The sequence below is a fragment of the Macaca thibetana genome, chromosome 3 (assembly GCF_024542745.1).
Source record: "Macaca thibetana thibetana isolate TM-01 chromosome 3, ASM2454274v1, whole genome shotgun sequence".
Taxonomy (NCBI): domain Eukaryota; kingdom Metazoa; phylum Chordata; class Mammalia; order Primates; family Cercopithecidae; genus Macaca; species Macaca thibetana.
The window spans coordinates 160,061,407-160,077,193 of NC_065580.1; the positions used below are offsets into that span (position 1 = coordinate 160,061,407).

General features: G+C 44.7%; 1 protein-coding gene across 4 annotated transcripts in view; it reads left to right on the plus strand.

Annotated features, from left to right (window-relative positions):
- The window catches only part of HLCS (holocarboxylase synthetase), a 247,697-nt gene that overhangs the window by 38,997 nt on the left and 192,913 nt on the right, over positions 1–15,787 (plus strand). For all 4 annotated transcript variants that reach the window (XM_050785742.1, XM_050785741.1, XM_050785743.1 and 1 more), the window contains 2 exons: positions 11,791–11,953; positions 13,385–14,328. In XM_050785742.1, coding sequence (XP_050641699.1) covers positions 11,902–11,953; positions 13,385–14,328 — 996 coding nt within the window. In that variant the 5' untranslated portion in view covers positions 11,791–11,901. The remainder of the gene's footprint in view (positions 1–11,790; positions 11,954–13,384; positions 14,329–15,787) is intronic.

Genomic DNA, 15,787 nt, shown 5'->3' on the forward strand with positions numbered 1-15,787 from the left:
AGTAACAGATAAGCTTAGAATCCCAGCGGCTTCTAATCCCGAATCCTAGTTTCTTGGGTATGTTACTCGTATGCTCAGCAGGTTCGCTGTTGCTGTTTCCAACTGTGACTCTGTTTTGAGCTCTCTGCTCTCTACATCTCTCTTGTGCAGAGTCTTGGGCCAAAGGAGCATGCCCATTTAGGGACATGTCATTCTCATGCAGAAGGGGAAGACTAATTGCTGGCAGAAACTTGTTGCAGTACATTGAAGATAGCTGCAAATTCTTTCCTCCTATTGAGAGGTGGAGTCACTTCCCCCTCCCTTGAATCTGAACTGACCTTAGTTATTTGTGTGTCCATTGGGATATGATGGAAGTGACATTCTGAGAATTCTCAGGCTAGATCATAAGAAACCTTGGAGGCCGGGCGAGGTGGCTCAAGCCTGTAATCCCAGCACTTTGGGGGGCCGAGACGGGCGGATCACGAGGTCAGGAGATCGAGACCATCCTGGCTAACACAGTGAAACCCCGTCTCTACTAAAAATACAAAAACTTAGCCGGGCGAGGTGGCAGGCGCCTGTAGTCCCAGCTACTCGGGAGGCTGAGGCAGGAGAATGGCGTGAACCCGGGAGGCGGAGCTTGCAGTGAGCTGAGATCCGGACACTGCACTCCAGCCTGGGTGACAGAGCGAGACTCCGTCTCAAAAAAAAAAAAAAAAAAAAAAAAAAAAAAGAAACCTTGGAGCCTCCATCTGGGCTCTTGGAACATGCCATCTGGGAGTCCAGCTCCCATACTGTGAGGAAGCTCAAGCTGCCCTGTGGCGAGATCCACATGAAGGAGAAGGATATGTGGCTCTTTATGGACAGCCCTGGTGGAGCTTCCAGCTGACAGGCAGCTCCAGCTCAGAGACAGAGGCATCTTGAAAGTAGGTCATCCAGCCCTGGTTGAGTCACTCTACCTGATGCCACATGGAGCAGAGTTAAGCTGTTCCTGCCCAGTCCTGTCCAAATTGAGATTCGTGAGCAAAATAAATGATTAGTTTTAAGCCACTGAATTTTGCGGTGGTTTGTTACACATCAGTGGATAACTAAACCACTTGGGATACCTCTTAAAACTCCTCTTCTTCCTCAGCTTACATCAGTGGAATGGAGGGATGAGGTGGGAGGTAACTGTGGATGTAAATGCAGCACACCTTAGCGGGCCTCGGCAGTGTATCGGACATCTACAGAACACAATAATAACACTCTTCTGTGTGGCAGCAAGGGTATTTATTCTCATAATATTTGTATTATTTTCTCTCTTATTCAGAATATTTAAACAGTGACACCCGCCTTTTCCCTGAGCATCTGGTCAGTCATGGTTTCGCAATTCCTCTTTTCAGCTCCACCTGGGTCAGTTGACCATTTCAGCTCCTGCTTGCTGTGACTTTGTGATAACTCTTACACTGTTACTTGATTTTCCATTACCCTTCTCTTAAAAGTGCCATAGGGTGTATTGTCTTTTTTAATTTTGAGACAGGGTCTTATTCTGTCATCCAGGCTGGAGTGCAGTGGCATGATCAAGGCTCACTGCAGCCTTTACTTCCTGGGCTCAATCCATCCTCCCACCTAAGCCTCCCAAGTAGCTGGGAATACAGGTGCGTGCCACCACACCCAGCTAGTCTTTTGTTTTTAGTAGAGATGGGGTTTTGCCTTGTTGCCCAGGCTGGTCTTGAACTCCTGAGCTTAAGTGATCCTTCCTGCCGTGGCCTCCCAAAGTGCTGGGATTACAGGCATTAGCCACCGCACCTGGCCTGTCTTTTTGCATAATATCAAGTGAAAGTCAATTTTGTAGCTCTCCTTTATCCTCTCTGTTTCCAAACACAAAAGACAGCAAGGATAGCCAGAAGTTAAAAATAACCTCTTCCCTTTAGTCTTGTATTTTCATTTTTCTTTTTTCTTTTTTTTTTTGAGACGGAGTCTCGCTCTGTCACCCAGGCTGGAGTGCAGTGGTGCGGGGTCTTGGCTCACCACAACCTCCGCCTCCGGGATTCAAGTGATTCTCCTGCCTCAGCCTCCCGAGTAGCTGGGACTACAGACGTGCGCCACCACGCCCCGCTAATTTTTGTATTTTTAGTAGAGACAGGGTTTCACCATGCCAGCCAGGCTGGTTTCAGACTCCTGACCTTGTGATCCACCCATCTCGGCCTCCCAAAGTGCTGGGATTATGGGTGTGAGCCACTGCGCCCAGCCCTGTATTTTCAAATTCTCTTCCTCTGCATGTCCAGCCCTCCTCCATCCAATTTGTTACTAGAACTTTTTAACAATTTCACATGGAATTAAGATGATTTGGAAGAGGAGAAACAAGAGTCAGAAAAATTAGCAGCATCCGTGATCTGACTCTGCGTACCAGTGGGTTGTTGAGATTTCTGTTTCCCACTGGCTGCAGAGCCACTGCCTGCCAATGCCCCCTGTTGGGCAGGGCCACCTGTGCTAGTTTAACCTGGGGTCTGTCACTCCCAGGCTGCTTCTTGGATGTGAGGTTTTTTTTTGTTTTTTTTTGAGATGGAGTCTCGCTCTATTGCCCACTCCAGAGTGCTGGAGTGCCGTGGCGCAATCTCGGTTTTGCAAGCTCCACCTCCCGGGTTCACGCCGTTCTCCAGCCTCAGCCTCCCGAGTAGCGCGCCTAGCTAATTTTTTGTGTTTTTTAGTAGAGACGGGGGTTTCACTGTGTTAGCCAGGATGGTCTCGATCACCTGACCTTGTGATCCACCTGCCTAGGCCTCCCAGAGTGCTGGCATTACAGGTGTGAGCCACCGCGCCCAGCCTGGATGTGAGTTTTAAATTGAGCAGAGAAGATATGCCTTGCGTGCTGCCATACATTGTAACATCAAGTCAAGAGCTTTAGTTACTTAACAGATTTCTGCTGGCTGCTATTATAAGAGGAAACTCCTTTGTTTATGGACAGCCAGGGCTTCCTTAGCTTTGATCTTTGGGAGTAAGCCTTTTGCTTGACTTCCCTTTTCTTTTCCATGCCTTTGTTTCCATCTCAAAGTGCAAATTTGAAGTGTCGTGTTTGCCTTTATTCACTGAAAGGCAAACACCCTGGGCGACGTATCAGTGACAGTGCGGCTCTGCTTTGATCGGAGCACCCAGCGCTGCTTGAAGGCGTTTGCATGGTCCGTGGCTCATGGACCCCGCTCCTAGAAAAAGGAAATGCACTTAGTTGAGGAAACAGTTGGCAGAGTGGAGAAACTTGATCCGGGATGTGTGGATGTATTGTTCTTTGGCCTCTTCCGGTCCTTCCTCTTCTTTTGTTTATCTCCTGCCTCATTCCTCCTTAGAGGCGTGTGGGAATTTCATTATTGGCTCCTTTTACATTGCCAGTGCCTGCTACCGCAGGGGACTAAATCAATGTTTTTAGAGCTAAATTCCGGGTTGAGTCTCCATTGGCTGAGCGGTTCTCCTCCTCTTCTGATTGCTGTGAGGACAATGATGCCTTTAGTTTCCTGTGGGAGGTTGCCCTGTTCTTTTCCATGTTTCCCATGCACCCTCATCCCAAAAGTCTGCCCTGCCGCGGTGTTAGTTTATCTTCTCATCTTCCTGAACTGACATCCTTTCCCCCATTCCCAAAGATGAAATCAACGGACTCTCTGTCCTGAATCAAAGATGACATTTCTGAAATGTAGAATTCTGCTGAAATGCTGGGTGGGCCTGACCCGCCAGGTGAATTCTGTTTCCCTTGGCTGTGTATCGGGGAGGAGGAGGTGGGAGAAGTAGGTAGTAAAGTGGAGGGAAAGCTACAAGTAGAGCTAAATGAAAATTCTGGAGTTTCTCTTTGCCCAAATATTCTACACGGGTTAGTGAGTTGGCCATAAACGCCTGCATTTATTATTTTTCCCTCCAAGGCCATGTTTCTCAAGTTGGTTTTTTTTTCATGATTGTTTTTCCAAGGAGAATAATTAGATTCAAGTTCACTGTAAGAAGAGAAATGAGCTACTAAGGAATAAGATTTTGTTGTGGGGGGCCGGACACAGTGGCTCACACCTATAATGCCAGCACTTTGGGAGGTTGAGGCAGGAGGATCGCTTGAGCTCAGGAGTTCGAGACCAGCCTGGGCAACGTAGCGAGATCCCGTCTCTACAAAAATTACAAAAATTAGCTGGTCATAGTGGTGCATGCCTCTCGTCCCAGCTACTCCGTGGGCTAAGGTGGGAGGATTGCTGGAGCCCAGGAAGTCGAGGCTGCAATGAGTCATGATTGCACCACTCCAGCCTGGGTGATAAAGTGAGACCCTGTCTCAAAAAAAAAAAAAAAAAAAAAAAAAAGGTTGTGGTGTAGGGTTGAGCCCTGGAGGGCCACAAACTGTTGTAGTGTCTTAAGATTTTTTCCACCTCCCCACTCCCTGCCAAGATTGATTTTTGCCCACTAGGGATGATGTGGTTTCTCATGAGGTTACTTGCTCTAAAGGACTCTATATTTTGGAACCATAAGAGCGCCCCTTGTGGCCCAGGCACTTAGTGCTCCCAGTAACCTTCCAAGGTAGGTGCTCTTATCTCTACCTTACAGACAGGACATTGAAGCATGGGGAATTTGAGTAGCTTGCTCAGGTCACATGCCCTTAACCGGAGGAGCCGGGATTGAAGTTTGGGAAGTTGGACTCTAGAGTCCATTTACTGACTAGGCTGTGCTGGAAGAGTGTAGAGACAGACAAACTGCCTGGACGCTTTTCTTTTTGTTTTAAAAAAATTGAGATGTAATTCACATATCATGAAATTCACCCTTGAAAAACAATTCAGTAGTTTTTAGTATGTTTACAAAGTTGTGCAATCATCAGCATTATCTAATTCCAGAACATTTTCAGCACGCCAGAAAGAAACCACACACCTGTCAGCATTCACTGTCTGCTCCCCAACACCTCAGCTCCTGGCAACCGTGAATCTACTTTCTGACTCTAGATTTGCCTATTTTAGATACTTCATGTAAATAGCCTCATAGAATATGTGACCTTTCGTTGTTGGCTTCTTTCACTTAATGTATTCAAGATTCATCCATGTTGTGACATGTATCAGTAGTTCATTCCTTTTTTATGGTTGAATAATAGTCTGTTGTATGGATATACACATTTTATATATCCATTCATCTATTGATGGACATTTGGGTTGTTTCTACCTTTTGGCTATTGTGAATAATGCTGCTGTGAACATTTACATACAAGCTTTTTGTGTGGGCATATTTTTTTTCCTGAATGATGAAAAATGGCCATGAAAGTATTTTTTAGTTGTATATATTTATGGGGTACAACATATGATGTGGTTTTTTCTTTGAGACAAAAAAAACCTCACAAAACCTGTAGTCACCATGACGTACAGTAGATCTTCAAAACTTATTCATTGAAGGATTTTAAGCAGAGGACTAGTGCAACATTTTTTTTTTGAGATGGAGTCTAGCTCTGTCGCCCAGGCTGGAGTACAGTGGTGTGATCTCGGTTTACTGCAAGCTCCACCTCCCGGGTTCATGCCATTCTCCTGCCTCAGCCTTCTGAGTAGTTGGGATTACAGGCGCCTGTCACCACACCTGGCTAATTTTTTGTATTTTTAGTAGAGATGTGGTTTCACCGTTAACCAGGATGGTCTCGATCTCCTGACCTTGTGATCCATCCACCTCGGCCTCCCAAAGTGCTGGGATTACAGGCGAGAGCCACCGTGCCAGGCCAAGGAATAGTGCAGCATTTTTAAAGGAATAATGACATTACCCTGGTGACTATGTGAAGAACGCCTTGGGGAGAGCCAAAATGAATGAAGGGACCTTGACGAGGTCATTAAAGTATGATGATGGAGGGAGGTGACCAAAAAACAGGATGTGAAAACATAAGCCAACTCTCCACTTCTTGATGCTGACTAAATCTTATTAGCTGAACAGATGGAACAACAACAACGATTAAAAAACCAAAAACCAAAATCAAAACAAAGAAGCAGGAAAAAAAAGAAAGAAACTGTCCTTACTAGTTTTGTTGTATATTAATTTTTAGTTGAGGTATAATTTATATAAAATAAAATGCACAGATTTTAGATGCACAGTTGTATGTGTTTTGATGAATTTATACATCTAGGTAACTGCCTGGGTAATTAACACATGAAACATTACCATCACCCCAATACATTTATCTTGCACCTCTTTCTATTCAATTCTTTCTACTTGGGCCACTCATCTTTTTGACATGGTAAATTAGTTTCTCCTGTTCTAGGAATTCATAGAAATGGAATTATACAGCATGTATCCTTTGGCGTCTTTTTCTTCCACTCAACATAATGTTTTTGAAATATATCCGTGTTGTGTATATCTCACATTTGTTTCTTACTGCTGAAAAGTATTCTCTTGTATGAGAATCATCATAAATCATTACAATATGTGACCTTTTGTGTCTGATGTCTCTCTCTGTTTTGTAGAGATGAGGAACCAAAAGAATTAAAATGGAAGCTTGGAGAAGGAACTTGGGATTCGGAAGTGTCTAGAAGCAATATATGTTCAGATCTTGGCAGCAGCCAAAACGAACTATTTTGGGGCCACTGGAGTGGTCTGTAGGGTCCCTACCCCTGAGGCCTAAGTGGAGTTGGAATGAGGGTGCCTGATGATCTGTGTAAACTCTAGGATGGGCCTCATTTAGGGATGTGGGTAGTGTGTCCATATTTCCCTGAGAAGGATTGGTCTTGACTCTACCCTCAGTTTTTTGTTTTTTGTTTTTTTTAATTTTTTTTTTTTTAAGACAGGGCCTCACTGTGTTGCCCAGGCTGGAGTGCAGTGGCATGATCACAGCTCACTGCAGCCTCAACTTCCCAGGCTCAAGTGATCCTCCCATCTAAGCCTCCCGAGTAGCGGGGACTACAGGTGCCTATCACCACACCTGGCTATTTTTTGTAGTTTTTCGTAGAGACAGGGTTTTGCCGTGTTGCCCACATTGGTCCTGAATTCCTGATCCTTCTGCCTCAGCCGCACAAAGTGCTGGGATTACAGGAGCAAGCCACCGCACCCAGCCTCATTCTCAGATATTTGCTGTTGTTGAGCTTCTTGTTTTTGCCAGATATGCTTGCATTTGGCTTTCTTGAGTTTTGCTCCAAGGTTTTTGAGCCAAACCTGCAGTACGTCTGGATGTATTTCCATTTTGGAGACCATATCTTTCTGAAGGCTGGGGTTTAGGTATGCATTCTTATTGAACAAGTTCAGATCTTCCATTTGTTTCTCAGTGAACATAGTTGGTTTCTTTTGTGAAGGCCTCTGGGGCTTGCCTTTGGGAAGATCCTCTGAGCCTAATCTAGATGTGTTCTTATGTTCAGGTCCAGTTGTCTCAGGTATATACTGGGGAGTAGAATTACTAGATCATATGGTAACTCTATGTTTAACTATTTGAGGAACTCCCAAACTCTTCCAAAGCGGCTGCAGCACTTTCATTTCTACGAGCAACGTATTAGAGTTCCAGTTTTCCTTGTCCTCGTCGGTATCTTTTTTGATTCTAGCCATCCTAGTGGGTATTTTGTTGTATCTCACTCTGGTTTCTATATGCATTTCCTTAATGACTGATGATGTTGAGCAGCGTTTTGTGTGCTTATTGGGCATTGGTATATTTTCTTTTCTTTTCTTTTCTTTTTTGAGATGAAGTCTCGGTCTGTCGCCCAGGCTGGAGTGCAGTGGCATGATCTTGGCTCACTGCAAGCTCAGCCTCTGGGGTCCACGCCATTATCCTGCCTCAGCCTCCCTAGTAGCTGGGACTATAGGTGCCCACCACCACGCCTGGCTAATCTTTTTTTTTTTTTTTTTTTTTTTTTTGTATTTTTAGTAGAGATGGGGTTTCTCTGTGTTAGCCAGGATGGTCTTGATCTCCTGACCTGGTGATCCGCCCACCTCGGCCTCCCAAAGTGCTTGGGATTATAGACGTGAGCCACTGCGTCTGGCTGGGTGTTTGTATATTTTCTTTGGAGAAATAACTGTTTACATCCTTTGCCCATTTTTAAATTGGATTGTCTTTTTATTGTTGAGTTGTAGGAGTTCTTATATGATTTGCCAGTACTTTCTCCTATTTTTTTTGTGTTGTCTTTGCATTTTCTTGATATCTTTTGAAGCACAAAAATGTTTGATGAAGTCCAATTTATCTATTTCTTCTTTTGTTGCTTGTACTTTTGATATCTTATCTCAGAAGCCATTGGTTGATCAAAAGTCGTGACAATTTATGCCTGTGTTTTCTTCTCTGAATTTTGTAGTTTTAGCTCTTACATTGAGGTCTTTGATCCAGCTTGACTTCATTTTTGTACATGGTCTGCATGGTGTGAGGAAGAGGTTTATCTTCATTCTTTTTTTTTTTTTTTGAGACGGAGTCTTGCTCTGTCGCCCAGGCTGGAGTACAATGGCACAATCTCAGCTCACCGCAACCTCTTCCTCCCGGGCAGGATTGCAGGCGTGAGCCACCCAGCCTGGCCCATTTCTCCTTTTTCTAAAAGAGGTCTTTCACACTTCCCTATCTGTGGTTTTTTTTCTTTTTCTGTATCAATTTAATGCAAATTTGAGTCTTTTAAAGTTTAATAGGTTTTTTTTGAGACGAGTCTCGCTCTGTCGCCAGGCTGGAGTGCCCAGGCTGGAGTGCCCAAGCTGGAGTGCCAGGCTGGAGTGTTGGCTCACCGCGACCTCTGCATCCCAGGTTCAAGCAATTCTCCTAGCCTCAGCCTCCCAAGAAGCTGGGATTACAGGTGCCTGCTACCACGCCCAGCTAAATTTTTTTTTTTGAGACAGGGTTTCACTCTTATTGCCCAGGCTGGAGTGCAGTAGTGTGATCGCGGCTCACTGCAACCTCTGCCTCCCGGGTTCAAGCGGTTCTCCTGCCTTAGCCTCCCGAGTCGCTGGGATTACAGGTGCCTGCCACCATGCCCAGCTAATTTTTTGTATTTTTTAGTAGAGACAGGGTTTCACTATGTTGGCCAGGCTGGTCTCGAGCTCCTGATCTCAGGCAATCCACCTGCCTTGGCCTCCCAAAGTGCTGGGATTACAGGCGTGAGACACCACACCTGGCCAATTTTTGTATTTTTAGTAGAGATGGGGTTTCACCATGTTGGTCATGCTGGTCTCAAACTCCTGACCTCAGGTGATCCACCTGCCTCGGCCTCCCAAAATGTTGGGATTACAGGCATGAGCCACCGCGCCCAGCCTATCTTCATTCTTTTACACGTCAGTATCTGGTTGTAATAATAATGGTTCAAATATTGGTCGAAAAGACTATTATTTCCTTATTGAATTGTCTTGGCATCTTTGTCCAAATTCAGTTGTCCATGAATGTGTGTTTATTTCTGTACTGTCAGCTCTGTTCTGTTGGTCTATATGTGTTAGTCTATTTTCACACTGCTAGAAAGAACTGCCCAAGACTGAGTAATTTATAAAGGAAAGAGGTTTAATTGACTCACAGTTCTTCATGGCTGGAGAAGCCTCAGGAAATTTACCATCATGGCGGAAGGCAAAGGGGGAAGCAAGGTATGTCTTACATGGTGGCAGGCGAGAGACAGAGACAGAGAGGAAACTACCAAACACTTTATTGATTGACTGATTGATTGATTGAGACAGTGTCTTGCTCTGTCACCCAGGCTGGAGTGCAATGGCATGATCTCGGCTCCTGCAACCTCCAGCTCCTGGGTTTAAGTGATTCTCCTGCCTCAGCCTCCGAATAGCTGGGATTATAGGCACCCACCACCATGCCCGGCTAATTTTTTTATTTTTGGTAGAGACGGGGGGTTTATTTTTGGTAGAGACGGGGTTTTACCATGTTGCCCAGGCTGGTCATGAACTCCTGAGCTCAGGTGATTCACCCACCTCAGCCTCCCAAACTGCTGGGATTACAGGCGTGAACCACCGCGCCTGGTCCAAACACTTCAAAAGTATCAGATCTCGTGAGAACTCACTATCACGAGAACAGCATGGGGGAAACTGCCCCCAGGATCCTGTCACCATCAGGTCCCTCCGTTGACACATGGGGATTACAGTAGGAGATGAGATTTGGGTGGGGACCCAGCCAAACCATATCACTATATGTCTACGCTTATGCCAGTTGGACGTTGACTTTTGAAACCCAAGTTGCTTGGATGAGCAAGGACCGTGGGGGCAGAAGTGGTGTGTCTTGCGGGAATCCCCCTTTCCTCTGTAGGTTCAGGATTTATCCCAACACTTGACCTGGAAGTTCATTTTTATCTAGTCAGTTCTTCCAGACTTTTAAGGTAATGCTTTATTCATTTATTTTATCCAGCATTTAAAAAATAGTTTTTAGGAGGAGTTAGTTCTAAAATCCTATCCCACCAGTATATAAAATAGAATTCAAGCCAAGTGTGGTGGCCCGAGCCTGTTGTCCCAGCTACTCGGGAGTCTGAGGCGAGAGAATTACTCAAGGCCAGGAGTTCAAAACCAGCCTGGGTGATACAGCGAGTACTCATCTAAAAAAATAAATAAATACAAAGAAATAAACATGGAATAAAAAATTATTTATCTCTAATTATGAAATTCGGGGCAATGTGTCCCGGAGAAGGTATCTTTAGGAAGTAGAGGAATCATTCATGGCATCTTAGAAAAAGACTGTGCTGCTCACTGCTGCTTTTAAAGCCACATTTGTGACCGCTAATAAAAGCAGCTGTCGGTAATTGAGTACTTTATTCCGGTCGATCTAAGCTTTCTACTGGGGGCATTACGTATACTCTTTGATCTCATGAACACTACCAGCCTTTAAATTATATTTATTTATTTATTTATTTAGTTTTTGAGACGGAGTCTCTCTGTCACCCATGCTGGAGTGCAGTGGCGTGATCTCGGCTCACTGCAACCTCTGCCTCCTGGGTTCAAGCGATTCTCCTACCTCAGCCCCCCGAGTAGCTGGGACTACAGGCGCGCGACACCACGGCTGGCTGATTTTTGTATTTTTAGTAGGGTATTCTTGTTTTACAAATTAGGACGCTACGAGGGTCAGAAGCTTGCCCGAGGACAGACAGCGATGATGAGTTGTCTTTGACTCGGCCTCAGACCCCTGACTGCAGCGCCGGGCTCTTCACCTCATAGGCTCTCTTCTCCGTGGGAACCCTCAGCGAGAGTACGGGTGTTCGAGGCCCCAGTATCACAGGCTTCTGTAGTAAGAACTGGAAGCCTAAGCCGGGTGTTTTGCCTGCTCTCTTTCTCCCTGTCCCCCTTGTGGTGGGAACCGGAACCTCCTTACAGGGAGGAACTGTCTGGAGAGTCTTTTCGGATTGTTCTCCCAGTTCGAGTGCAGGAACCACAGGGGAAGCACGTTTTAACATTCTGATATCTGGAGTTCAACTCCAGAAAGTCCAGTGCACCAGACAGAGAGGCAGTTGTGCTTGGGACTCTGAAGGTCTGATGTGCTCCCTGGGAGGTCGGTTGCACTTGGTCTCGGACCACACTTTGAGAAAAGCGGGTCCACAGGTTACATTGAAAGTAATTGGGTATGGTGGACTTGTTCTGTCCTCTTCTCTGTTTTTAAAGGGCAGCATGATACTTTTCTGGTGTCTGGGGAATGTCCCTTTATCTTTTAGTTCCCTAAAAAGGTGGAAACTTCAGTTACTTTTAAATGAGAGAGTTCTATTTAGTGTTTTATAAGCACTGTTGTCAGGTAGAGATGACAATGTTTGATTCAAAACAACTCTGATATTAATAAAATGTAGTATCCAGTATTTTGTTATTAATGACTGTAATTTAGTGGTAGGAGCCTCAACGGAAAAATAAAGTATCTGGTTATTTTAGAGAAGAAAAATCTCAACCTGTCTTTTCCCACCTCCTCCCTCTCCTGCTTTTTCTCAGATTGTCAAGTGGTCAGACTGTTGTTTGCCGTTAGCTTGCAGACCTGGGGATCCTTATCGGCTAATTGCTGAAGCAAGTGTGGACAACTTCAGCAAGCTGGGGGTGGCGTTCATGGAAGATAGACTCCACATGGATAATGGACTGGTACCCCAAAAGATTATGTGTAAGTAACTTTAGAAAATGTTTTTATTGGCCAGGCATAGTGCCTCATGCCTGTAATCCCAGCACTTTGGAAGGCCGAGGCAGGAGGATCGCTTGGAGCCCAGGAGCTCGAGACCAGCCTGGGCAACATAGACACCCATCTCCAACAAAACAAAAAAAATTAGCTGGGTGTGGTGGTGCATGCCTGTGGTCCCAGGTTCTTGGGAGGCTGAGATGGGAGGATCACTTGAGCTGGGAGGTTGAGGCTACAGTGAGCCATGATCATGCCCCTGCATTCCCATGTGGGTGACAAAGTGAGGCCCTGCTTTTATCATAGTGGGACACTATAGGTTATTACCTTAAGGACTGTTGAGCACTCTTACTGGTATGACGTAAGGGCTATGCTTAGTTTCAGTTTAATTCAGTCAACAGGTTTGATTTTACTATAATAATATACAATTCATACACGCGTCAAGATTTTTTTGGGGGGCTGCAGGGTACATTTTCAGTGCTTATTAAATTTCTTAAACAAGAATGTTTCATGACTGCGTTGCTCATGAGGTGGCATTCAAATTCAGAACCCATATAACATTTATTCCACATAGTTTAATACAGTATAACTAGGGTCTAGACTATAGTTCTGATTGAATGGGAAGCATAGCTAGTGTTACTATGAAGTTCTAAATCAAACAGCTTTTTACTTAAAATATATGTATCACAATTTTTTGGGACAAATCGTTTTTCAGGAAACACACAAACTGTTCTTCCTTAATTAGACTTAAAAGCAGGCTTTTTATGTCTATGAATGTCTTCTTTTATCTCATGGGCAAATAAATGTCCCTTATCAGGTCTGGAAGTTCATGTAAATCCCTTAATATCCAGAATCACCTCGTACATGTCTCCAATACCATGTCTGACACGTAGCAAGTGCTTGATAAATGTTTTTGAATTAGTGATTGTCAACTTATGTTCTAGTCCTGAGACAAGATCCTGGGAAGAATCTTCTCCTGTTGATCCTATGGCATGTCCTGAGAGTGACATTTCACTGGGGCGTGCTGGGGTAGACTCTAGATATGTGTCCTTTTTTATTGCTCAGTTTCATTATTGTAAAGGAGAATAACACCCAAGAAATAGAATCTGTAAGTAAGGAGGCAAAAGCACCTCTCTGAATCTCACTTTCCTCACCATTCCATAAGAGGGTCTTAGGTTCTCCGATAGGTGTAAAAGATGTTGGGCAAACTGCTGATTTCACTTGGGGTCTTTAGGTAGGAACAGTTAGTGTTTCCAAAGGATGCCCCTGGGTTGAGGGGGGATGCAGGTGGGAGCCGTGCCAGTGACTGTCCTGGAATGTAAGTCCCAGAATGCAGAGAGGGTGATGAGATTCTTGAGATGAGCTACGTGTCATACAAGAAGTGTTGATTAATTCTCTCCCTCTCTCCTGTTCATGCCTTAGCGGTGCGCTTGCAGGACTCCACTCTGAAGGAAGTTAAGGATCAAGCCTCAAACAAGCAAGCCCAGATCCTAGAGCCGAGGCCTGAACCTTCTCTTGAGATTAAGCCTGAGCAGGACGGTATGGAGCACGTTGGCAGAGATGACCCAAAGGCTCTTGGTGAAGAACCCAAACAAAGGAGAGGCAGTGCCTCTGGGAGTGAGCCTGCTGGGGACAGTGACAGGGGAGGGGGCCCCATTGAGCATTATCACCTCCATCTGTCTAGTTGCCACGAGTGTCTGGAACTTGAGAACAGCACCATTGAGTCAGTCAAGTTTGCATCTGCCGAGAACATTCCAGACCTTCCCTACGATTATAGCAGCAGTTTGGAGAGTGTTGCTGATGAGACCTCCCCTGAAAGAGAAGGGAGAAGAGTCAACCTCACAGGAAAGGCGCCTAACATCCTCCTCTATGTGGGCTCCGACTCCCAGGAAGCCCTCGGCCGGTTCCACGAGGTCCGGTCCGTGCTGGCTGACTGTGTGGACATTGACAGTTACGTTCTCTACCACTTGCTGGAGGACAGTGCTCTCAGAGACCCGTGGACGGACAACTGTCTGCTGTTGGTCATTGCTACCAGGGAGTCCATTCCCGAAGACCTGTACCAGAAGTTCATGGCCTATCTTTCTCAGGGAGGGAAGGTGTTGGGCCTGTCTTCGTCCTTCACCTTTGGTGGCTTTCAGGTGACAAGCAAGGGTGCACTGCGGAAGACAGTCCAGAACCTGGTTTTCTCCAAGGCTGACCAGAGCGAGGTGAAGCTCAGCGTCTTGAGCAGTGGCTGCAGGTACCAGGAAGGCCCCGTCCGGCTCAGCCCTGGTGGGCTCCAGGGCCACCTGGAGAATGATGACAAGGACAGGATGATTGTGCATGTGCCTTTTGGAACTCACGGGGGAGAAGCTGTTCTTTGCCAGGTACTCAGGGCAGCATGGATTTGGCGATCTTTGGGTATCTGTGGGTATCTTTGAGAGGGAATATGTCTTTTAAAGCTACACACTTAAAAGTTTCAGGAGCTCGTGTGCTGTGCGCTGTTTTTGACTGTTGGCTGGGAGCTTTTGCTGATAGTAAGCAGAAAGTTTAGTTTAGTTTAGGGCTTTCTTGAATACCCTGATTAACCAAAAGACTTGTTAAATGAGCTTGCTGGTTAACTGAGGCTTAGTCAGAAAATTCTTGTTTTGTTCTTTACTAGTAATGATCTTTCTCAACTACATCGGTCTGCTTTCTTGCCCTAGAGCACTCCTTGGTTAATATAATTGATCCTTTATTTAATGTAGGAAGTTGGAACCATCAGGGTAGTGATTCTAGACATCAGTGACCACTGCAATGAAATACTGTAGTTGATTGCCAAGGTAGTTTGTGTTAAAAACATCTTCAGATTCCCAATTCCTTTCTTATGTTTTGTCACTCTTCCAAGTGCTGAAGAAAAACTTGAAATAAGAGAATATTGAAGCTACTTTAGATTTGTGGCATACTAATACATAGGTAGGGGAAAAATGGAAAGAGGATGAAAGGAAAATGCTAATTTCTTTTTCTTGCTTAGGAGATCCTTTGGCTCTTTTTTTTTTTCCTCTTATTCCATCTTCTTTTTCCTTTTAGCTTTTTGTTTGTTTAAGCAAACGGTGGCGGATGGACTATTTCAGAATTCCTTATCATTGACTCCACATCTTTTAATCCTTAGGGGAAAAGGTTTTCATTAGAGTTAGACGAACGTTCACTTGTCCTTAAGGATTTAATGCTCTAAGGAGAAATTAAGCAGATGTTGATATTTTGTTCAGGAGAGTTCCCAAGATAAGTGTCATCGATTTTGTTTTATTGTAGGGATCTTTTTACTGAGTTAGAGAATTGTTTCTTTTTTGTTTTGTTTTCATTTTGTAATGCCCTGTCTTTTTCCAGTTCTCCTGGAAGCTAAGTCTCTTGAATTTTCTGGCCAAACATTTTTTCCAGGGAGTATATATTTGTTTCTTTACTACACCTACATTTTAAGCAGAGATGCTTAAAATTAAGGAATTCGGACATTAGGACAGATGAACGCATACAACCCAAGCAGGTTTCCTGCAGTGCTGCAGACCACATGAATTAGCATTTGGAGGCGTAATAAATGTTCCTCTTATCTTTTTCTCTGCAAATATGGTAACTATAGTAACTGCATATTCTCAGAAAATCCACTTAAAAACCCAACTTCCTAGAGCCATATTTCAGTTTTGAAGAGTGAATTTTACCACCCCTGAGCACAGACTTGTACTAGAAAATTGATTTGGCACTGTTGTGATTCATTTCTCTGAGTTACATAGCAAATCTGCTTGCTGCACCATTTAAATTGACCCCATTACTATCATAAAATTTGATACTGCAGTGTATTGCCCTAGGAAAAAA